Consider the following 25412-nt stretch of genomic DNA (forward strand, 5'->3'; position numbering starts at 1 on the left):
TTCCTTCAGTGCTGAACTCTCACATTACAAGGAGGGGCTGCTTGTGTTCACTGTGGGCCTTGCCTACGTGGCAGAGTACAGCAATGGCACCCAAACTCCTCTACCCTAAGCACAGCCCCATGGTGAACACAACTCTGCTCACTCCAGATCCCCTACAGAGCCTACCTAAGAGTGGGTGTATCACTGCACTAAATGTGTACTTACCAAAAAAATTATACACAGCAGGCTTCGGGAAAGTTTTTCCTGTCTCTAGCTTCCAAATTATCTTTCCACCTAACTGTAGGCATGCTCTTTAGATTAGCAAGTTTCTGCTTCTCTTAGCTGAAGAATGTAAACTACAAAATTATTAAACATTTTAGAAATCTGTTCCACCCAAGAAACAGAACTGCCAAAGTCACAAAACATTCCAGTTTCTCCAACAAATACAGTTTGTCTTCAGAATCCTAATTTTTTACAGTAAGTTATAATGAATGAAATTTTCTGAAAAAAACACTTTAGCTTTGAAACAGTTAAGCTAAAGCTAAATGACGAATAAGCTCTGGAAATAAACTTACTGTGATACTAGCCAGGTTATTACTCTAGTACAAAGGTACAAAGACCTCAAAGCATTTGGCAGGCTGAATATTACAAGGTGCTGGCTATAAATAGTCATGTAACTGTAACAGTCTCATCTACAAACCTTCACAGTGGAATCCCAAGATGCAGAAAATAAGCGCCCATCTCGCCAACAGATCTTGCTGACTGCATCATCATGGCCCAATAGGACATCTTGCTGTCTTCCAAATGCAATTGAATAAAAATATCTAACAGAGAAAGGTTATAAAAGCATTACATTTTGTAAAACTTACAGGTTTTTCTTTTAAATAAAGTAACTTTGTTTCTGTGGTTTCTAACAGAAATCTAGTGGGAAAAAACAGAAATACAGACACTGTGTTTTAAAAATGTGATGGTTTTTTGTATCATTATCTAAAACCATAAACATAGCAACCAAGGCACTCCATGAAATTCAATAAAGTCAGCAGGAAGTAAATACACACATATGATTGTCCCATGAAGAACTTATGACAGTGGTATCTCCTGGTAAGATTAGACAAGATGATAAAGCCTGCAAGAAAGAAAAAAAAAAATACTCAATTTCTTACCCCAAATCTAGTTCAAGTACATTAACATGCTTTTGGAGAACAAGAAGCATTTTAATCTTCTATAAAAATAACATGCAGATGTTATATGAACACTGATCAAGAAAAACCTTAGAGGCTAGACACTGAACATCAAGAATACTTAATCTCTATTAAATAAATAGATAAATAAATAAATAAATAAATAAAGGTAGCAGAAACATTCAGAAATACATGCAGAACTGATAAATCTTTCTAAAGAATCTCGTATTTCAAGCACATGGTATGTAATTCCTCACTCAGAAGTAAGTGGGTCAGCTCTTCATCTTGTAAGCTGCTCTAAATTCTAGACACAAATGGCTAACAGAAACTAAAAATGCAGATTCTTTTGATGTTTGTTCTCCATCACAGGTACTTATCTCAGTACCTAAAGCTCAGGTCTTTCAAGGAAGAAATACAACTGTCTGATTCCTACTACTTTGAACAAGAAACATTATTTACAGGTACCTGCTCAGTTACATTACTGTCACTAGGAATGGCAAGGAAAAAACCAACAATCAGCCCAGTGCTTCTACCTGCTGTCATTACTGGTCATGTTTTAGGTCTGTTTGAAAAACAATAACCTGCTGGACTGTAAACACTACTCCTTTTAACATTGTTTGAAATGTTTAGATCAGCACTAAAACTATAGGGGAAAAGAATAAGAGTATACAAAGCCTCCTCATGAAAAACAGACTTTTGGCTTAGGAGTCAAAGAGCTCCCTTTTCACAGTGCCAAGAAGCAATGTTCCCAAATTTCCCTTTGCTGAAGATTAGGAATTGATGTGTCTAGATTCACCTGCCAGTGTGCCCCATGGCAGACCACAGGGTCTTGATTCTGCAACTTACTTGGGGACCAGCCAGAGCATGTTATGGCTTCTGTCTGGGCAACACATTTGCCATTCTTGTTCCCCCTAGAGATGGTGATAGAGAGAAAACTGATGTATCTTGGTGTCTTGCACCAATAAAAAGTGAATATGGCAACTGGGAGTGTATCTTTATAACTCAGGTATGGCAACAGTGCTCAAGCACAGAAAATCAAATTCTCTTTTAGGAGCAGGGGGAAAGTGTTGTTCACAAGTTGCTGAGATCATTGCTCATGGAAGGAGGATGGCTCATTTTCACCCAGCACAGATTCCACTCCCTGTGCTTGGTTTTTCTCTGCTGGCTGACTCACAGGCTTCAAATACTTGGGTGCAGTAAGGCAATGCTGGTGTGAGCATGTGGTGGAATTTAAACTTTGAAATTCTGGTCCCATTGGCAGTTCAAGTTGCACAGGAAGATAAACCTGCTCATGCCAGACTGTCTACCACAAGCTCTTCCCTGGATAGCAGGGCAACTCAGAACAGAGACAGTGTAACCATTTAATGCTTCTTCTGCATTTGCAGAATGTGCTCTGTCTCTCTGGTGGCCTGAGAGAGTCTCAATTCACTCTGCTAAATTATTCACACACAATACAACTGAGTAGGCAGGGGAAAGAAAAGATGCATTGATGGATGCTAAGAGCCATCTCACTGAGCAGCTTTCAGAGGATTCCCAATCATCTCATTCTTATTTTGACAGCAGCCTACCATGTTTGAAAAGGACACACTTCTCTGGATGGTTTTTGAGTCTCTGGAAAACATCTTCAAAGTTGAATCTGGGAATAAGGGACAAAATAGAAAATAAAAAGACTATTTTATATTCTAGAAGCTAATAATTTTGCTCCTGTTTGAATATCTTAGTATGAAAAGCAGACACAGGTTTCTCATAGTCTCTGAGAAACTCTTTATAAGGCTTGTGACTTGGGCCTGGAACTACCCAGTTTTGTACCAGTTACAGACACATGGACTACCACATGCCCATCAAACTCCAAGAGAACTCTGGTATGTAAATGGACAAACGTCCATTATTATTATCACTGAAATTATCTTCCAAGCCTAGATAATATTGAAATGCTTGAGTCAAAATCATCTAAAACTGAGCAAACTCATATAGTTAAGCTATTCAATTACATCAGATATATATTTCAGTTTCATGCCATTTTGTTAAAAAAACAACATTAACCTGCATTTACCCTGCAGGTTGTGGTAAATACCTGTGCAATACTTACCCTGGGATGTAGTGAAAACAGAAGACCCATTGCAAGTGACTGCTATTCCAGTAATTGCCCTGTTTAATACAAGTAAGCTTGTGGGTGACTTCATAGATTTTGAAACTGAACCACCATACTGTAAATAGACTACAGCTGAAATCTGTTACTTGAGCTCTGTAAGAGCTAAGATATTCAAGGAGATTAAAAACACTACAGTGGTGTGTTACCTGCCTAGAGACAAAAATATACCTTGACATAAAATGTGAAACACCAGGACAGGATCCCTATAGTGTTCCGTAAGAACTCCATCTTCATCAGAAGGGACTTGCCCATGTGAGAAGATAAATGATTTCACATTTAGTTTTTCCAGTTCTGGATTAGCTACAAATAATCAGGAAGCTGCCTACGAGCAGATACTGAAAACCTCAAGTGTCAGGAATTGGAACTTGCACATTTTTTTCTCTTTTAATTTGACACTGGCAAAGTCACTATAGGAAGAACTTTAGACAAAGCTTATGTCAGGCAATTAGGAAGCACAGAGCATAATGCACAGCCAAAGTTCTGTTACACAGCTCTGTGTCTCATTATTTCTCAGCAGTCTTCAGGAAAAAAAAAGTAATAAAAATAATCTGAAGCTGAAATTTGAGTCTCTTTTCAGGATCAAGATTTTTTTAATGCTAACAATCTGGTAACAGATTTCTCACTACAAATATTACCTTGTTTTAAGGACATGGTAATGTTTTCCTAGATTTGATTACAGTCACCAAGAAAGTAGCTGGACTCACGGTAGTAAGAAATCCTCCTAACCAGCCCAGTCACTAGGACAGATGGGGGCAAAGGAAAATCTGTTCTTTAACACATAGCTGATGCTGTTTGTCATTAGGTATTTTCAAAGTTCACCTGAAAAGAGCCCCTACTGACCCTTGAATCCCTAGGAATCCACCAGAACAGTAGTTTGGTACCTGGATAAATTAAAAACCTATAGCTGAGACTTGGCAAACTGCTCATGCAGCAACAGCTTGAGGTGTACAGTGGAACAACTTAAGTGTTTAACCTTTCAAATCTGATGGGATGAAGTTTGTGCTCCTGACGGTTTAAAAAAAAAATAAATTGGAGTCTTTATCTGGCTGCTGTTATCAGTTTTAGACAAGAGTAATCAATATCTACTTCAGGTACTAAAATGATAATGAACCTATACAGATCTAAAGCCAAGGAAAAACAACAGCAAAAATCAAGCTGACAAATACCTTCTCTGGATTCATAACCCATCCTATACTCAAGTTCATCTTGCATAATCAAATCACTAAGTCATCTCCAAAAGAAAAGTATTTACCTTAAACCCTAACCCATCATTCAGACTGACACAGAGATTCCCACCTCCCCTCCCAATTCAGAGGAAGAATTTTGACTGGAAAGAATAGTACCTACTCTTTGTGAATTTTACACTGTGTATCTAATTTTAGTTTGGCAATATTGTTCCAGGCAAGTGTTATACTTTCTTCTGTCAAATCTTCAAATGATTCTTCATTTGGAGAAACTGCAATAAAATGCCACAATAAAGTTCCATCACAAATAGAAAATAAAAAGACATATTTCAAATACCTAGGTAGCTGACATAAATATGAAATTACAGAAATCATGCAGAGCTTCAGGAATAAGATTGTTAGACTAATCCAAAGGAAATGGAAAACAAACAAACAAAAAATGGAAACCTAAAAACTCTGCAGCAATGTTTTGATGTCCTTTGAAATGTCAAGGCCTTTCCAGATGGAAAAGAACTAGAGAAGCCATTTACTGCTACAATGAAGTATATGCTTTTATTATTCTACTGCATTATGTTAAGAGTGTCACAACTTCATTTCATTGTTGCAAAAGTTAAGGGATTAAAAATGCAACAAAATTGAGATAATTAGATGTCAATTGTAAAACGGTCAAACTCAAGAGAAAACATTGATGAATGAAATAATGACTTAGACAGCAAATCTATTTAATACATGACCATTACTATCACCCCATACAACTCTCAAAGCTCCTCTTGCCATTGGATGCTACAGGTTGCCATGCTAAGTAGCACTCATTGTCATTCCTCTGCTTCAAAGTCAAGGCCATCAAATGGTAACTGAATTGCAGACAATCAAATGAGAAAGATCTTTCTAAGTGATACCTGGGCTGAATCAGCCCAATTATAGTTAAAACACTATATAATTTATGAAGACAATAGCATCTTAGTTTTGGAGAAGTGGTTTAAGTCCTGCCTTGAATGGCAACTGTAATGCCTGTGAGGGCATTACAATCCTTTTCTAGAAGAAAGTTACTCAGTCAACTCTGTCCCTGCAGTATAGGGGGAAAAATATGTCCTTTCAGATTTTCATTCAAGTCATGGAAAAGGAGAAAAAATTCAGATGCTTAATTTAAGTGTTTAAGGTTTACTTTGATCAAGCTAATTAATTAATTACCCCCCTAAGACATTGCTGTTAAAAACCCAAACAAATCTTTGCATCATTTAGAATGCCTGCAGATATGGCCATTGAAACTGCCATCACATCAGCTTGAATTTAAAGTGTCAGGAAAGGCCAGGGATGATCGCCCTTCCACAGCTTCAGAAGCAGAGGTGCAACAGTCCCACACGAGACCACTGGAAGAGAAGGCAAAATACAGGGCAACACCTGTATATTGAAATTTGAAACTGGTCTAGTTTTGTTTTTCTTTAAGATTTAGTTCATGGATTTATCTTGAGTTGCCTTACAGGGAAAGTAGCCAAGAGAGTTGTATAATGAGATCCTGTGGGAGAAAGAAACTACTCAAAATTACAAATCCTTCACATTGTTAGTTTATCTATTAAACATTTACCTGGAGACTCAGCTATGGAAGTGCTGTGACTAGATGTTCGAGACAAGCTTTTCAATTTCTGAATTTTCCTTTGAGGATGAGGGGTTGTAAACAACTGTTTTGGCGTCTGTCCAAACTCCAGGATTTGTGTCAGCAGAGCTACTTTTTCATTGGGGTCCATAATACTTTACAAAACAAGATATATGATTAAGCCATGGAAGCAAGTGCTTTTTTCCCCTCCCCTTCCCCAAAAGCATGGAACTGTGTGTGCAGTTACTACAGCACTACAGATCATTGCACGTTCTTACAGAACTGATTTACTGAAGATTTACAATCATAACAGCTTCATAACTTTGTTTATGTAAAATATAACTTTGTTTTTGTAAAATAACAATATTCTCAATGACTGAAAAAATGAAGCACTTCCAGAAATGCCAGACTGAAGAAATGCTTAAGAAACAGTCTTTCAATGAAAGCTAAAACTGAGAATATGGTGCTGGTTCTCTGTATATTTGGGAGTATAAAATGGAAGAGCAACACTATTCATGTACAGAGCCCTTTTACAGCTGGCAGAGAACCTGGAGAGATACTGAGAAACTTAGCTAACTGCTTTAACAAAAACATTCAGATTCTTGTTAATTACCTGTTTAAATCCACTCCTCCTTCATAAGTTAATGGATGAAACACTGGAAAAAAAAGTTTATTTGTACAATGTAGATATACAAGGTTCATTTTGTTTGTCTTCCTACAAACAGCTGCATTTTTACTCACAAATAAGCTATTTCAGCAGGCATTAGAGTTTGATGTTTTACATTTTAATCCTGTTTTTTTACCTGAAAAATCTTAGGACTTCCAAGAGATTTTCAGAAAGTTTCAGAAGGAATCAGTACTTTCATAGATGAAGGATTGCTTCCTAAAGCTTCATTAAATACCTACCCCCAATAAATAAATATATAAACAGATAAATAAGAAAGCAAGCACAGTTGCATAACTGGATCCTTGGTTAATTTTCAGACAGGGAACAGAAAGTAATAAAGAATGATCAGAAAGATCTGTGTATTCACCTTTCCAGGTGAATTGTCATGACGCAAATGACTTCGAGGCCTCTGCTTAAGAATATTTACTTTGACCAAAGTTCATTCATACACAGATCCCTTCTGACTCTCTTATCTACTTAAATTTCTGCAATTCATTATGCTAATAAAAATCCATACTGCATCAGAAGCAGCACATTATGCATAAAAAGTGCTCTCATTAGTGGTCGCTTTTGAGAGGTAAAAATATAGATGCCATAATTTACATGCTGATTTACTGTATTTAAAGTCTGTGGTACATTGTAATTGACACTTATCCTCACAGTATGACTGAATGCCAAACCCTACAGCTCTAAAATATAGCCAATCGTATGTTAAGGACATGTAGAGAAAGTATACTGGAAAGAAATGAACAGCAGGAAAACAACGCAACCCACCCCCAACCAAACAGCAAAAAAACCCCAAAACCAAACAAACCCCAGCAAAACAATCCTTGCTATCTCAACTATCTTTCCCTGGAATTAGAAACTAGAAACTATCTTTCCCTGGAATTAGTGCCAAGTATCAATATGTTGCTTATTCCTACCCTCACCACTGTTGTAGGAAGGTTTTCTTTCTGAATTTATTACATCTTTAAGTGCAAACTATCTCAACATTTTCTGTTACTAGAAGTCCTTCAAAAGGATCAGGGCTTTTGGAATAAACACCCTAAAAATCAGATCTGCTACTCTTTTATTTTAAGAGAGGGCACTTTCTTATTGTGTAGTAACATATACAGCTGAAATACCAGACTGATGAATAAGTTAATCACTGGTAATACTATTAGGTGTAAATAAACACATTTACACAGCAGTAACATAACAACACCCCCCTTTGTAAGGGGGATCCCCATAGTGGCTAGATACATGTTCAGAGTAAGGTTGCAAACACTGAAATGTCTCACTTGCAGTTAGACATTTCAGAACCAACACATACTTTTTCCTTCATTCTTGCTCCAAAGACCTGGAGCCCATTAGCCCATTCTTTCCCTTAACAATTCTCTCAGGAGGAGGGGGAAATTGTATTGAAATTCTCCCACTGAAATTACAGTGGAGGAAGGCTAAATCCATGTTTATCTGGAGACCCTGCAGGCTTCCATTTTTAATTGGGAAACACTAATTCCATACTATATTGCTACACTATGATGTGCAAGCAATTCCCAGCAATGCTACAGAATCATCTTGTCCACCCTCTGAAGCACATCTTCAAAGATACAAATCACCATGAAGGCAATACTGCCAGGTAAGTCACTATTTCCAGCAAGGATCAAGCATTCAAAGCACAGTTCTGAACACTCAAAACAAAATAAGCATCACAGATATGTTGTGATTTACCCCTCCTGCCTAATTGAGGCATCCCCGATTTTTGCTAGTTCTATGCATGTGTATTTACCATTGTGAGCTGCAACTGCTTCACTTCCTTTCTGCTTGTAGCCAAATATGATGTCAATCCATTCATGCAGATGTTCTGATACATATGGACATTCTAAAGCCTCTTGGCACTTCTGAAGAAAGTCATCAGGACCTGACAAGATAAAGGTTAATTAAAGGAGAAAATATCCCTTTCAGTATTGGCATCCATTTCTCTTCCTCCTCATTCTTAAAAAGCCAACAAAACACCCCACACTAAATGTCAATTTTCTTACAAAAATTAAAAGCACCTATTTATTATGTTAGTGCTTTATAGAAAGAGTTCATTTAGAAGAAACCAGAACGGACATTTTTGAGGAAGAACAATGATTCCAACAATCTTGAATTTAATTAATAATACAAGAAGTTTGACTATTATTACCTGATGCCCAAGGTGGAAGCTCTACATCTTCAACCATCTTTCCACCTTGCCTTTTTCCCAAGTCCAACTTCAAACTATTTACTAGAAAACTAGAATCATTTTCATAAAATTCTGGAATCAACTGGAATTTTAAAAAACAAACAAAAAAACAACCAAGTTTTGATATTAGTTTAGCTTTCATCGCTTAAACATATCATTCAATGGAAAGAAAGTTATTAAAGTTCATATGTCAAGCCCTGAAGTTGGGCAGGCTTTCCAGGTTTTCCCTACAAGACAGGTCTCTGAGCCAAACTGCTAAATTCAGAGTAGCACACATTTTAACAAGTAATGTGTGTCATATGAATCCATAACATCTATGAGTATCTTTAGAATTATTGCATAGCTATGTTCTCATTTTTAAGACATCAAGTAAGAGTCAAGACTAAAATCTAGAATAAAACTAAAATTATGACAAATTTCAGAGGTTAAACCAATTCTTTAAATACCACCATATCTAACCATTAGCTCTAGACTATTTTTTAAAAAAGCATCACTTTATTAATGTTTCTTTGATAAAGGAGTTTAACAGTATTTACTATGTGACAGTTTATTCTTCTCAACACATTCTACAAATTAGGGTTTCTCAGGGCTCAAAAACCCAAGATACTACTTCTACAGTTTCTTCTTCATTCTCTGGATGAAGCACTGCAATATAGCCAATCCTTACAAGATTCCAGCAGGCAATACATAAAATTTTCTTTTCAGCCTTAATCCACACTCTGGTAATTCCCATGTATTTCCATTAACATTCACATTGTACTTCTGTTAAACTAAAAGCCAGAAATCAGGCACAGATGAGCAAACATGGAGTTGATATGGGATTAATATACAGTTAATAAAGGATTCATAAAATGCAGTCACCAGCCTTACAAAAAAACCAAAAAACCCAAAAACCAAACCCATACAACTGAAAAGCAGAAACAACAACGAAAAACAACCTAACACACTCCAATCAAACACTCTCAAATCAACAGTACATGAGAAAGCAAAGCACAGATGAGAATACTTGAATAATTTTCCAGCCATTTATTTACCTCTTTGAAATCTGTTGCACCATCCAAACAGTTTTTCCAGGTTTCTGCAATGCTAGATAAGACAGATCAATCACACATTTGTTAAAGAAAAAATTTTAAGGCTTTGCACTCCCCATTGATGCATATCTGAAAACAAACCAGCCTAGTTATAGACAAAATGTAAACAAACCTGTTGAACATTCTGTCAGCATGATCAAACTTTCCATTCTGAAGACAGAGCATGTATTCTGGAGCTAAGGAGAAGGAAAAACAGCATCAGCTTGCTCCAAACCTTGTCTGCTTTGGAGGTGTCTGCTCAGAGAGCATATAAAAGGTGCCTTACCAACTCTAACGAGATAAAACAAAACATAACCCGGCGAAGAATAATGGCTTCCATACATGAACTTGGGCTCTGGCATTTCCTGGTAACGTTTCTGCAGCATAGGAAGAAAAAAGAAATGTCTGTTTCAAATCAGCACTGCTGCTTTGCCTCAATTCTGAACACATACACACTGTTTCTTTTTAAAGGCACAGATTAGGACCACCCACCCTCAATTTTTCTTCCAATGATAAAATAAACATTTAAGTTCTAATATCCATGCAGCTTTAATCAGAGCAGTAAATCAATATGGCAAAATAGTTGTCATAATTGATCATCTAAAACTATCAGGGTTTCAGTGTTTTTTTCCTCTCTCACTTTAGCACATAACTGCAGTGACTCAAATTCAAAGAAGTGCAAACAAAGAAGTGCTTCCTTTTTGTCCTTCACATAAAGGTTCATGAGAGTATGGAAGAACACAGTGACTTCCATCAGCCTGGGAGATTCCTTCCTTTCTGAAGCTCCTATGCATTACTCTAAAATAGCATAATACGAACAGAATAACTTTTACTGCAGTAAGCATGAAGCTAATAACAGTTTAAGGGAAGTCAGACCTTAGAAGGGAGACTTTATTTACTGTTAATGTAAACACAATATTGTTCATATTCTCTTGCCTTCCACAATCTTAAGAAGCTATATGATTTTGAAATATTTTAATCTTTTTTAATAAATATAATGGAGTTATTCTGGCAGTATCTTTTTCTAATGTCCCATAAATTATTTTGCAATAATTAACTTTCCATAGAAGACAATAATTTTACACAAATAATTAAAAGCCAAATAACTGAGGACCTTCTAAGTCTCTAAGTATGTGTTTGACAGCTAATGAAAGGAAAGCCTGCCTGCCTTGAGAAACAGAAAAACTTGGCACACTATTGTAAGTATATAGAATTTTCAAGTTAGTGCTCTGACCTCCATGGATCCAAATTTCCTTCCTTTAAAGTTCTCTGCCTCAAATTGAATATTTTTCTTAAATGGAAATACTTAAGATTTCTACTACTTTTTCTTATTTCTTTCAAACATGTGTTTTACATTACATACTTAAATCCATGGGTTTTGAAGTTTCATAAATTCATGTATGTTTACAGCATCTCAGTGCCACCATATATACATTAACTGGATTTTGGGATATTATTTTAAAAGTATATATGTATGAAAAGGTAGTAAGAGAGAGGAAATGGATTCAAATAATTTTAAATTAGTACTGACAAAACCAGTTCTGATTAAATTAAGCTGGAAAATAAATGTGGAATGGTTACAGGTATGTTTGCTTTTGATAAAGTTTATAGCTAACTTTTGATAGAATAACTCCTAAGACATAATTCCCAAAGCTTGCTGGACAAAGCTCCTTTTATTGCCAATATGTACAAGGCACAAAATGTTCAGCATACGAATACCAAGATATACCTACCACAAGTCTATCCAGCCTTTCCTTATTCAGTGCACCAATTGGTTTACTAAGGTCACGAAATGTTTCAGGCTTTGTCAGATCTTAAAAAAAAAAACAAACCAAATGTTTGGTTATAGACTCCAAGCATTCTACTAGATTTTAATGTACTCTAATCAACATTTAAAAACAAACCAAAAACCATCCAGCCAATCCAAGTAGGAACAAAGCAAACAAAAGCCAACAGTAATTTTCTCCCTCCCTACTAAGTGCAATCCCCGAAAGTCTTACTGTAAATAGCTACTCATCTTCCTTCCAAGTACGAATAATCTCAAACCTCTTGCTGAAGAACTAATAGTTAATCTATGGGGCAGTTATTACAAGTAGTATCAACTAATCAAGGTACTGCTACCAAAGGCACAAAAGCAGCTGGTATCATCTTCTTCTACTCATTAACCACTCTGTCAGGGTGCAGTTAAGTCCCACCATACAACTGGATTGAAGTGTTTGAGCAGGTGCTGATGAATACCACAAGCTTCCCCTATTCTGGTTCTTGCAGAGGGACACAATCTTCAAAAGGACAAAATCCCAACACAAACTGCACTAAGACCCTTAATCAAGGAGCCTATTCAGGCACAAGCCTTGTCAGCCTCTTGCATTCAATCTGCAAGGCTAAGAATCATAAAAGAACACCTGGATTCTACACATTTCAGTGCATCTAACTTGTTAAAAAAAAAAAAAAGTAATTTTACTGCCTCTTTTCCATTTATAAGAATCACAGTGTCTTTGAATGCTCAGTACTGCCGATTTGCAAAGCAAGCAAGCAGATGTTTGGTACATACTCTGTATCTGAGGAGTGCAATACTTAACAGAAAAAGGTGAGGTATTTTGTCCCCTAAGCTAAAGGGGAGCGGTAAGGCCACAAGAAAACACCCAAGACCACCAATGCCAGGTTCATTTTGATGTAACATCAAGTCTATGCAGTGTAAATGCCTCCCACCACATTTCAGGTTGGTCATGATGCAGTAAGGTACTTTTCCATATACACATACCTAACACTGAACTAGAGTAGTCTGCTATGATCCAAGGAAATACAGGATACTGGGAGAGATCGTTGCAGCTTCTATCAGCCAGATTGTTGAGATGGAGAAGATACTGGTAATTTGATATATGTCCTCGCTGCCACTGCAACACATAACTTTCAGCTGTGTGCTCTGCAATATGATTTTCTGAAATAAAATAAAATAAAATAAAACATTAAGAGTTGGGAGGTTTGGAGTTTAGTCCCCAAGTTATACTGCAATTAACATTATGCAAGATACTGTAAATCAATTAAGGGCACAGTTTCTTAAAAGAACAAGTCAGAATTAACTGGCAACTTCGTGTTGCCATAGCTACCATACTCCACACATTTTTTAATATCTCTGCACATGGGTCTCAATTGCATTTGGCCAAAAAAAATCATAAAGAAGGAGTGCTGAAACCAAACACAGTAAGAATGGATGAATATTTACATAGGAAGGGAAAAATATTTGCAGACCATGAACATCTCTCAGCAAGCTGGAAACCTTTAGGATTTCAAATTTCTAGAAGCAGTTCTGCTTGAGTCAAGAAAAAAACTAAATATATTTTCCTACTGTAACCAAGGACACCCACTATCAGTAACTTGTGGAAAGAAGCCATGTATGTACATGAACAGGATTTAATTTCACATCCACTGAAGTAGATGGAAAAGTAGAGTAGAGGAAAAGAAAATTGGCCCAAACTCAAAAAACTAAGAATTATGCACCTGGAGTTCTCTTTGAAGTATAGGCAGGAGTTCAGTACATTCAAACTACACTACCCTGCTTATTAGCTGTAATGTCAAGGTATGCTGCTGGAAAACTGGGTTATTTATTTACTTTTAAACTTTCTTCCATTGATTCTGTATACAGCACCTGGACAAGTGCCTGAAATAGAACTGAAGGATGGCATCCATGGCATGATGGAAAGAAAGAAACTTGGATTAGATTATGGCAAGCCTCTATTTTAGCCTCTATTTCAGCATAGGATGGAAAGACATTTTCCCATCTTTCCTTCACTGGAAAGACATAGTCCAATCTTTCCTTCACTTTAGGACTTTAAATTCTAGTAAAGTAAAAAACATTAGCACATTCAAAGAGAGGCTCTTCTGCTGCCAGAGAGATACCGAGGTGCTAAAAACTCTTCTAGGGAAAGTGCTCACCATTTTTTATTTCTAAGCTCCAACATCATCATCATTTTCATCTACATCTTGAAATTTCACCTTAGAAAATTATCCAGAAAAAGTCTGAAGCAGGGCAACAGCATGCAGGTATTTTAAAAACAGAGAAAATTATATCAGAATCTATTTCCTTTCCAAAGAAAAATATAAAATACTGAAACAGTTCTAAAATAAAGTTATCATTCCTTTGTGGCCTTTCCATTTTTCTTTGTGAAGCAGGAGGGAAATGTCAACTGATATTTAGGTGAATTCATTGAAACAGAACCAGAGTCCTGGTACAATAATAAAATAGCAAAAAATTTACATAAACATTTTCAATATTGGCAGTAAATATGTACTTCAATGTTTCAAATTACAGAAAAACTCAGCCTTTTTCTCCCTTTTTTCTCCAGGACACACACGTTTTAGGAAGTTTCTGTTTACAATCTGCAAAAAAATAACCATCACTTTCTAGGAATTAATGAATACAAGATTTATTAGAAATGAGAACTCAACTGTTTCAGAACTGTAATTTTCATCAACTACTCCTAAGACTGAGAAAATTTCAGGTACTTTTGTGTAGACTGGAAATCCACCTATTACAGGAAGTTTCTCAACAGGGTCTTAACTGAGTCCTTGGGGGATCCACGCACAAGCTAGTTTATATTTTTTCAGCAAAACACAATTTAGCTGAGTGGATCTTATTTATCCCTTATTTTGAAGATAGTATTTTGTGGGTTTGTTTGTTTCATTTGTTTGATTTTTGTTTTGTTTTGGTTTTTTTCTGAAGGGGGAAAGGGGGATGTTAAATGACAGTGTATATCAAGTTGCAAATTAAAAAAATTAGTTTTGCCTCAATAATGCCTCCTCAGCTTTCACACTTAGCTCTTCAAACACAACCAAAGTGGTGCCATTTCACAACATTCATTCTGATCTCTGCTCACTTCTATTAAAAATTGTTACAGCCTATATATCTGTTTATTTTTCTCATTCTTCCCATGCACCAATAGAGCAAAATCCAGGCAAATTTCCCTTCCCAAGGTAATACACACTACATTAATAAATAAATACTCCAAACCTATATATTTTGCAATAAGGCGATAGACCTCATCTCGATCCTGACAGCTGTAGAATTTCAAGTAGATGTCAGAACATAGATCGTTTTCTGTGCAAAATACTTCAAGACCCTGAAATGTTAAAGGGGGGGAAAACAAATGAGAGCAATCATTAGCAAGCTGTAGTACTTGTAGTTTTTAACAGAATGTTCCAGTTACTAATAAGTCTCATAACTCTATACTGGGTAGCAGCTTTGCCCACAAAATCTAACATACTAAATTTTCTATTTCAAATCACAAGAGCATTCAGTTCACACTGAGCCAATAGGTTGTCTCTGTCTGGATTGATTAAGCCTAGGTAATAGGCATTTAATTCTTTGCATCATTCTATTCACTTAGGCAAAAAAAAAGTATATTTGGTTTAAATGTGTTTTGAGACAAAAAAATTCTACAAGATTGAAATTTCAGTGCTACCACTGAAAGCACACAACTGAAGTTTCACTGCAGAGCTCTTGACATTCCTCAGTCATGTACAGCAGGAATCATCACTCCACATTAGTCTCAATATGAAGCAGTGACAAAACTTCCTCCATGAATCAATCCAGAGAAAATACACCAAGAGAGAGAAATCCATTCTGTCCCGTGATAGGTGCTTGAGATAAATGGAATTAATTGCTCCCTAACAGTACTCCCTTCTCCTATGCTGACTGCTTATGAAAGAAGTTTCTCATCCTTGTCAGAATCCACTCTGTTTTCATCTTTTTGACAGAACAGGAAAAGGAAACACTTAAAAACACCGGAAAGGATCATTGAATACTGTTCATTATTTAATACAGAGTTTAAGAACACATGGCTTTTACCTAATGCAGACTGTTACAGCTGGTCTCCTTAAGAAACCATATATACAGCAAGACAATAAAATACTTGAGCTTACCAGTGGCATCAGCCCGTGTCTTCTTTTATAGATGCGACACACATTTTGCAGTGTAATTTGTACAACTGGTTTCTGTGGGGGGGAAGAAAAGATGGAGACATTCTAGTAGGCTTATGTTCTTCTACCTAACCCTCCTCAGAAAATCTGAAGTTTTTCTCGACTACAGATATTAGCAATATGAAAATAATATCCATCCATGTTATTGTAGCAGTGGAATAGTGATGCTAAGCAGTTATGTTAGAAAGAGGAAGCTTGTCTTTGCTGTGGGTTTTTGCCTGAGCAGCAGAGCAGTTTAGGAATAGGTAAGCAGCAGTGCATTATCCCGGGTCTGTCACCAGCAGCAGCGCTCATGCACCAGAGAAGCAGCACACGACGGACTCTGTCAAAGGGAGCCATTGGGCTGCCGGGCAAACCGTGCCAAGGCTGCCACCTGGCGCCTGGAACCAGAATGGCACCGTAATCCCCCTGAAACTCCTCTCCCTTGCTTGGACTTCCAGCACAGCCGAATCACCGAGTAATTCAGGTAGGAAGGGACCTTTAAAGGCTGCCGAGTCCAACCCCACTGCATGAGCAGGGACATCTTTAACTACACAAGGTTACTCTGAGTGTGGTCCCACCTAACCTTGAATATTTCCAGGGATGGGGCATCCACCACCACTCTGGACAACCTGTGCCAGTATTTTACCACCCTCATTGTAAAAACCTTTTTTTCCCTGTACCTAGTTAAAATCTAGCCTGTTCTAGTTTAAAACTATTAACGTTGGCCTATAGCAAAAGGCCCCGCTATAAAGTCTTTCCCCCAAATTCCTACTCCTTTGTCAAACATGTTTTCTCCAATCCCCTTTTCCCTTCTCTGCACTAGCTCCAAACATTCCTTCCTCTTGTCATAGACATTATCTCTCTAATTCAGTGTTCCTTTCAGAGCACTCAAAGCTTTCCCTTTATTTTCCCTGTGTCTGAGTCCCCAGACTCCCTGAATCTTCTGCTTGTCTTTTCCTTGTCCTTAGGACACTCAAATCAGGCAGATTCCTTTCTTTTCCCACAGAGTACCAGTGGATGAGAGCACAAGAGTAATGCTCCAGCCTTCAGCCCTGGGGAGGTGGGTACTTCATCCCTGGCCAGACTGTGCTCCACTAGCCTGCAGGACCAGTCATACCCAGCTGGAGCAGCACCAGCGCTGCTGATGTAATCTCACATGCTGACAAGTAAATTGGAAAAAAAAATTAATCTGAGAGTTAAAATTTTCTGGTGATTGTGCTACTCCCATGACCATATTAAAGTTATTTCACAGAATCATAGCTAAGTCAGTGGCCAGCTGAGACAATCACTTCTGTTTCTATGACAAAGTTCCAAAGCAATAATCCATCTGCAACACGCACTCAGTTTTCCTCCAGAGAAAGAATGGTCAGTTTAATAGAAAACCTAAGAGCTCCCAAAGTAAACTACATGTATGTAAAGCTCTCACCAAGTTGGAACGGTATCAGACTAAGATGTAGAAATTTATCTTAAATAAAATGTAACAAATAGTGATCTTCAAATATTAATAGAGAATGAGCAAAGGACATTTTGTGCTTTGTCAGTAGGAGGTAAACTTTAAGCAAGTTAGCACAGAATGAAGCCTCAAAGAGAGAGATACACTGAATGCAGCAGAGATCAAAGGAAAACTAATGACCTTCTAAAAATAACTGAAAATAGTCGCCTTGGAGATGTGCTCTATGTGCATTTCAGAGAAAAAGTACAGAGAATTAAAACTGTCCACTAGCAGGGCAGCGTGCTCACATTGTAAGCAAGACCATCTATGAGGCACTTACAGGATATCCATTAAGAGGCTGGAAGTACAAGTTAGCATCACTAACGCACACATGCCCTGGATTAGTCACCAGGGGCGTCACCATTTCTGCTTTACACTCCATATGCAGCGTTTCAGAAATGCTTTGAAATCTACAAGTGAAGAAAAGGAGTAAGTTTACCTCCAGTTCTTACTTTGGTAGAGGCACCCTTAAATTACTTAGAAAGGTTTTAGTCAGTTTATGGCCTTGGGACATCAGAATGGGGACTTCACTAAGCCTATTTTACACAGTTCTTTTTTGGGACCACCACTTTAACAGGCACTCCAGAAAGGAACACTGCTACATTCTGCTCCAGTCTCAGGGCAGTAAGCCAGTTGTCTTCTCTCGAACTATAGTTTTATTTGGCATATACTGGTGCCCAATTGCAACAAATTCATAGAGAAATGAAACATTTTTGAGACAAAGTAACACATTAATCTTCTCAACAGAATTTCCTGCTGTACATTCCAGGTGCTTCAAAATACTAAGAAGCTAACTCTCTGAATAGAGAACTTAGACTAACTCAACCAGCCATCTAACTATCAGTGCAGTAGGCTAATCAACCAACAAGATGAAAATGATTCCCAGTAGAAAGTGATTAGAAAAGTACCTGTATTTATCAAATGAAGTTCTAGCCAAGCGTGATTGTAATATAGCAGTTATCTAATGTGGAAGGAAAGAAAAGTTAATATGGTATCTGATTCAAATGCAATGAGAAGTTAATTATTAAACAGTGATATCACAATTTCATTATTAAGCAGGGATATTAGAAATAATCAGATACTCACCATGGCAGCTTGATCTCCCATTTTATCTAGACAAGAAGCCCTGTAAAGCTAAACAATCAGCATTAAGTGAAATTGCACAGAGATGTCCCACACAGCTCAGAAGTCAACAAAACAGGAGGGGCTTTAGCCTTCTTGATGATGGCATACTAAAAGATCTATTACGATTTCTTTTTAAAGTAGGAAATATTTATTCACTTCTACTGCCACGTTACTACTTTGCTTGGCACCACCCTGCACACTGAGAGCTAATGTGAGACAACAGCTGTCAGAACTAGATGCTGTGTTGAAGTCCACATTTTAAAAATAGATAATCCAAGGTTTTCACCTTGAGTACAAATAAAACTCTACACTAAAAATCAAAAGATGCTGTGATGAACTATGCAGGGATATCAAATAGCCACATACCTGATGTAGAGTTTGTACAACATCTCCTACTTTCCAAGCAACATCCAGTTGGAATAAGTGTTCTGTTCTACCCTAAAATTAAAAGTACATTTACTATGAATTAATTTCAAATAGAACTCAGTGGAAAAAAAAAAAAAACAAAACTAAAGACCTCTAAATAATAAAACTCTAAAACCCAGTAAAACTATGCTATTAAAGATTGTGTTATATGTCAAAGATTGCAAAAACAGATGTTGATCTTTTTTCTTTACAAATATATCTTCCCTGGGGAAAGCTCTCTGTGCAGTGTTGTTTAATACAATACAGCACAACAGCTCTGAAGTGAATAAGTTAATGTAGTGCAAACATCAATAAATGAAAAGTAGTACCTGTTCTGCATATTTTAACATCTATTTTAAACACATGCAAATATAGAACTAGCAAATGACATGTAACATTTTAAACAGCTACTGTATTTCTTATAGATGAAAGACACCAGACCATCAAATCTTTAAAGACTAGGCTAAAAAAGTTAGTCACTCTCATCTACATAAGTAGTTTTGAGCTGAAAAGATCCCAAATCCAGTCACAGTCTATTCTGACACAAAAGCCTCACTAACACATCAACCAGCTTATGTGGCACACTCATTTTTCTCCTACGAAGTTTTCCCAGCTTTCTTAAAAGTAATTTTATAGGAGACATTCCTGCTTTTACTTAAGTATATTAAAAGTATATGTATGGATCTACTGGCACTAGCTTTACTCACAACTCATATTTAGCAAAAGTTGTTGAATACTTTCATGACCCCTGAATGCAATATAAAACTGTATCAACATGTTTCTGTAGCATTTTGTGATTTCTCAGGCTAGACTTTAAAAAAAGCAACAAAGTGATCAGTAAGACTGAAGCAAGACATCGGTCAGTAGATACTGGATTAATTTTAACTGAAGGAAGGAAGACATGAAAATCTAGGTGATCTTCAGTGTAATGTATGTGATCTGAGCTGAACTGACAGAAATGCAAGAGGAAAGCATGTTTCAAAAAGCAAATGGAACTGGATTATAGGGAGACATTAAATTCAGTAGCAATTTAGATAAAAGCCCTGCAACCTTTCACCCAGAGCATTGTTTTCCTTCAACACGAAAAAAACAGCTCTCAGAAATCCTAGTGAATGGTCTACAAGTATTGCTTACAGCCAACAATGTGACAGTTTATGTGAGCAGTTTCTGTAGCTCTCCAGCCATATTCAAAGACAAGAGCAAAGTATTTTGTAATTGATGTGAAACAATGTGGTAGTTTGACCAAGAAGAAGTGAGAATTCTGAGAAGCTGTGGTCAAACCAATGAAAGTTTTGAGTTTGAGACTGGCACCTGGTGTAGCCAGTGGAGTTTGGACACACCTCCGAGAATACACAGGGGTTAAAAAGCAGGGCACTGCTCTTAGCACTCTCTCTTGGGACGTCGCAGCGCAGAGGTCAGATCTCTTCCCCCGTCCAGCCTCTGCTGCTGGGCGGGGGGAGGGCAGTCATGCGGTAGGCCCGGGGCCTGGACAGAGATGAGAAGTGAGGGGGCCTTCAAAGATAGAAGGGTGGAGGAGCCCCAAGAGACATCGGGCAGCCATTCCCCCCCCCAGGAGGGAGAGAGAGAGAGAGAGTCGGCAGTGATAGCAGCCGGCCCAGAAAGAGAAAGGGGGGGGAAGGGTGCAGCCCGGCCGGCCGCAGCAGCAGCACGTGTGAGAGTATCATCGTCCCAAGACAAACAGAAACTGAAAACTTTTAACCCTTTCTTTCATGATTGGGGCCTTGCAAAAAATGCTAATCCTCCTCGAAGCTAAATAAGAAGAGAGATAAGAGATGAGATGAGACAAAAACCTGGCCCGAAGAACGTAGAGATGATTGAATGGAGAGAGAGATGATTTAGAGTGGCCTTTTAGCTGGACTTTTCTTGTGGCCATAGACTCAGTTGTTCCTGTGACACAGACTGCACTTAGGGGGAAGCAGTGGCTCAGAAACCAAGGAAGTTCATTCGTGAAGACCCCCCGGCCCCAGGGGGTTGGAAAAATATGAGAGAGACAGATGTCCCAAAGCAGAGACTGTGCCTTTTTAGAGTGAAACAAAGCATCCTTGAAAGACAACCCTAAAAGCAGCTCTAGCCATGCGCAGTGGTGAGAGCACTGAGCATGGAAAGAAGATGTCACAAGCGGCAAAAAGACTTTTTCCGGGCGGTGCCGAAGTGACAGAGAAGCACACGAAGTTTCAGTGTGTTTCCAGGAGAAGCCTATGGAACAAGAAAGACTCCTTTCCTCTTCATGAACTGCAGTTTGAGTATACTAAAGTGTGGGGCCAAGGCTAGGCAGTTAATGATTTGAGAGAATGTATCAGATTGAAAAAGTCAGGTAGTGGGGAGGAGGAAAGTAGTTTTTTGTAAAGTTTTCAATTTTTTTTTTTCTTCTTTTCCTTATAGTCTTTCCCTATTTTCCTGTAGTTTAGGTAATAAAGTGTTCTTTATGTTCAAGCTAAAGCCTGTTTTGCTTATTCCTAGTCACATCTCACAGCAGACACCAGAGTGAGAGCATTTTCATAGAAAGCACTGGCTCTGTGCCAGGCTCAAACCATGACAAACAATCAAAGAAAGACATGGAAGATAAAAAGTATTACTCAATTCCAGCACTCAGTGACATGTGGAACTGGCAACAATTCAAGTAGAAGATATCTAGCAGCAACAGAAAAAAAATCAGGAAAGATTGAAGGTGAATTAGATTTCTTGTTTTAAAATGCAGAGAAAAAACTGCACTTCAGCGGAGTAAATTGTGATGGTTAACTGTCAGAAATGTTTTAGCTGTGGATGAATCATAACGTAGAAGAAAATGAAGAGAAGAGCTTTCCAAACAACCCTTCTGATTCTTTCCTTTTCCACTTTGTTGGCAATGAGATAAGGTATTTTTCTGATACTTAATAAATCTTGTACATGTCTGCAAAACAGATCATAGAAAGACTAGAAGACAAAACAGGTTCAGCACATGAAGAATTACCAGAAAAAAAAAAAAAAAAACAAAGAAAAAAACCTTTTAAGTACTAGTTCAGAGGCAGATCTAATCACAAAACCAACCCAAAGCCCTTGTTGAGAGAACAGAGATCCTCTCTTGTCTTTTTGCTGTCCACTACAGTAATACGGATTTATAGACTCCATCATTCTTGAGGTTTCCTACTTAAACAAAAACATTGAGAAATATAATTCTATCTTTTTCAACTCTTGGGCAAAAAGTGAATTAACTCTGAAAAATAAAAGTTTTGCATTTGTGTCTTAACTAATCTCACAATTTAAGCAAAAACCCTTACTTGTATGCCTTGAATCCTCCAGGCTCAGAAATGGAGCAGACCGACCCTATCAGCAGAAAGCAGCTAGGAACAAGCTCCAATTTCTGCTGTGAGCAGCCTTACCCACCATTTCTTTGAGCTGAGAAACACTCAGCTGGGAAGTATCAATTAACAATCTCTCATCTGAGCAGAAACTCAGCAATCTCAGTCTGAACAGAACTGAAGAGATGCCACTTAGTCAGGATGCAGTGTCCACTGTACATGAGCACTCAGCTGACAGCTCTGGCTGTTGAGCCCATAGAGCTGCACATCAAGATAAATAGCAAGTGTCAAGCCTGCAGCATGTCCTCCAAGAAGTATCAGAAAGCCATAACAGAAGAATTCAGACATGCTTTTTCAATATTTTTTTAAAAATACTTTTTAAAAAAGTTTCACTGTCATATTTCTCAAATGATAATTATCTTAACTCTTTCAGAAATGACAACATAAATTCTTACAAAACTCCGCTAAAAGCGGTGAAAAAATATATACTTACTCTTACTGTTTTATAGGGCGCAATAACATTTCTTTCTTTAATGAGAAAAACCTGAAAGAATAACAGACATTACAGATTCACACCTTAAAAAATAATATAATTAATCAGAAGTACTGGTAAATATAAAGCTAAGAACACTGTTTAAGCAAGTAAAACACTGAGTTGTAATATCCTGCTTTAACTACCCCAAATAAACTGCAGGAAAACAATGAGCTTTTACATCAGCTAACTGTAAGGAGGGCAAGAGTCCAATTTTGTTCAGAGGCTTACTTATACAGTTGATTAGTGGGCTTTTATCCTAATCATATGATCTTCAAGGAGCTACATTCAGAGGGGCAGATCCTTCCCCTCTTTTAGTGGCTCAAGGTTCTGCCCAAACAGGAATTACTCCAGACTGGCAACACGTAACACACCCTGTGCAAACTTTCTCAAATGAATGCCTTTCTTCTGCTGCTAAACGTTTCACTTCCAGCTCCAACCACAACGAACACCACATTTCCTCCCTCATCCAATACCATGCTTTTGAACAGTTTTATTTCTCTGGTGCTAGCCTCATCTCTGAGAACCTCTTTCCTCTCCAAAACCCACATAAAACTACTCTCCTTCTTCAGCACATTCTCACAACTCCTATAAAAAGACCTGACTGGTAGCACACTAATTTGTACGCTGTGCCTTACTATCCACTATCTAAAGGGCAACAAGCCAGAAATAAGTTATGATTTTGCTGCCTGTAGAGAAGGCTCAAATTCGCTAAACCTCAGGCCTAAGCTCAGGACTGGTTCTCAACCAAACAAAATACACTGGACTGCTGTCCTGGGGTGACAACTGCATAACCTACTGTGTTCTACTCCGGGCCCAAGAAACTTGGATGATCACAGGTCCCTTCCCAGTGCCTCAGTTCCCTTCCTATAGGCAGCACACCTGCAGTTCTACACTGCCAAGTTCATTCAGAATCCTTCTGTTTGCTACATACAGCCTTCCCCCAGCTGACAACAGAACCAACCTTCAGCCCATGACCGCTCCAAGAAACATCCAGCTAGAACAAAGCAAGTGGCAGGCTTGGAAGCCCATAAACTCAGCATGCCTCTCTAAGTGCTACATTAAAAACAATGGTAATTAGTGCCTTTCATCTGACATCATCATGTACTGACCTGAATCAGGACATGGAAGAATCAGAATAAGAAATTTGCTTCACATTCATTGCTCTTCTGCAGGATAACTACACTGAGTACTCTACATTACATAAAAAGTAGACACAATGGTTTGGTTTTCTTTACTTGTAAGCAGAGCAAAAACCTAAGCATACTGTATTAATTTCCTATATTTGGAGGATTTCTCTCAGTTTTATCTCAAGAATAAATACTGAAATAATACCAAATTATTACTCCCATTTACTATATTTTAAAGCCATTAGTTCTAAGTTGTCTATTACATACGGGAAAGCTGTTTATCCAGCTATGTACTAACAATTTTTTCTGATTCTAAAAGGCAAAGATGTTTAAGATTTTCCCTATGTGTGGTTTCCTACAAGGCCAAAATTCTACTTAAAAAACCCATCTTTTTAATTACATCATGATCTGTCATAATTACAACTCGTGACTACTTGACACTTGGAAGTCCATATGCCTTTTATACAAAATACTAGCATTTATGATGCCATCCAAGTACTTCAGAACATCTCCTCAGAGATAGGAAGATGCCTGGCAAGCTACAAATGGAGGAGTGAGGTGTGCTAACCACACTTGCCATCTTAGAACTTAATTCCTCTTTCCTATAAAATGTTTCTTACAATCCCTTGTTTTTCTGGCTTGTTACAAGAGTAACGATGTATGGTGGAAGCATTGCCTGGAGGAGTTAGAAATACGTTTTTAAAAATCACTCAGTACATAGAAAACCTGCCAACTCAAAAAATAGATTACACAGTATTTTTCATAGAAGCGGTTTCAAAATGAAACTAAATATACTGGTTACTACAACACAAACCACAAACTTCTCTGGCGTAGACAGTATTAAATGCTTGAGTTTGTTTTTGACTGCAACAGCACATAACTTAGCAAGGCTATCAATTTTGGGCATTGGTACAGACAGATTTTAGAAATAAACAAGAATATTTAAAATCGTATTCCCTGCCTCAACTCTATTCTGTCCTGAAAGGAACACATGAACTTTTTTAAACTTTTTTGTTTCTTTTAACTTTTACAGCTTTGGAACACTTATCAACTGAAATGTACCAAAATTTAAAGCGCATCCCCTTGGTAAACTCTAAGAATGAATACATGCACAACCACAACTCTTGACTGAAACTTTAAGACAATATTTCAGGACACCTTCTGAAAACTATTTGATGGACACACAGCACAGTCAAGAGTTTTCACAAAGCTGAACTGCATGGACCAAGATAGCATTGCCATTACCCCAAAATGCTGCAGAAAGTAGATGAAAGCAGTGCAAAAAAAAAAAAAATCAAACTAAAGATGATCAATAAAGTTTTATTACAGTCTATTCTTCTTTTTCATTCAATTCTAAGGTTTCCCTAAGCTCCATTATAAAATGCACAGGGCAAAAATGTTCTGTTTATTGAATTAATGACTAAATTAAGTCATTAAC

General features: G+C 37.5%; 1 protein-coding gene across 1 annotated transcript in view; it reads right to left on the reverse strand.

Annotated features, from left to right (window-relative positions):
* NSMAF (neutral sphingomyelinase activation associated factor) overlaps positions 1 to 25412 on the reverse strand; it is a 40026-nt gene that overhangs the window by 4148 nt on the left and 10466 nt on the right. Inside the window, exons 6-26 of the mRNA XM_064706131.1 lie at positions 22806 to 22856; positions 18975 to 19046; positions 18570 to 18617; positions 18392 to 18444; positions 17764 to 17893; positions 15953 to 16024; positions 15042 to 15150; positions 12795 to 12971; positions 11767 to 11846; positions 10320 to 10410; positions 10167 to 10230; positions 9998 to 10049; positions 8925 to 9045; positions 8526 to 8657; positions 6704 to 6746; positions 6082 to 6245; positions 4660 to 4768; positions 3250 to 3308; positions 2729 to 2796; positions 1038 to 1105; positions 680 to 803 (exon numbers count right to left, since the gene is read on the reverse strand). Coding sequence (XP_064562201.1) covers positions 680 to 803; positions 1038 to 1105; positions 2729 to 2796; positions 3250 to 3308; positions 4660 to 4768; positions 6082 to 6245; positions 6704 to 6746; positions 8526 to 8657; positions 8925 to 9045; positions 9998 to 10049; positions 10167 to 10230; positions 10320 to 10410; positions 11767 to 11846; positions 12795 to 12971; positions 15042 to 15150; positions 15953 to 16024; positions 17764 to 17893; positions 18392 to 18444; positions 18570 to 18617; positions 18975 to 19046; positions 22806 to 22856 — 1887 coding nt within the window. The remainder of the gene's footprint in view (positions 1 to 679; positions 804 to 1037; positions 1106 to 2728; positions 2797 to 3249; positions 3309 to 4659; positions 4769 to 6081; positions 6246 to 6703; positions 6747 to 8525; positions 8658 to 8924; positions 9046 to 9997; positions 10050 to 10166; positions 10231 to 10319; positions 10411 to 11766; positions 11847 to 12794; positions 12972 to 15041; positions 15151 to 15952; positions 16025 to 17763; positions 17894 to 18391; positions 18445 to 18569; positions 18618 to 18974; positions 19047 to 22805; positions 22857 to 25412) is intronic.

Source organism: Zonotrichia leucophrys, chromosome 2 (assembly GCF_028769735.1).
Source record: "Zonotrichia leucophrys gambelii isolate GWCS_2022_RI chromosome 2, RI_Zleu_2.0, whole genome shotgun sequence".
In the NCBI taxonomy this organism is placed as follows: Eukaryota; Metazoa; Chordata; class Aves; order Passeriformes; family Passerellidae; genus Zonotrichia; species Zonotrichia leucophrys.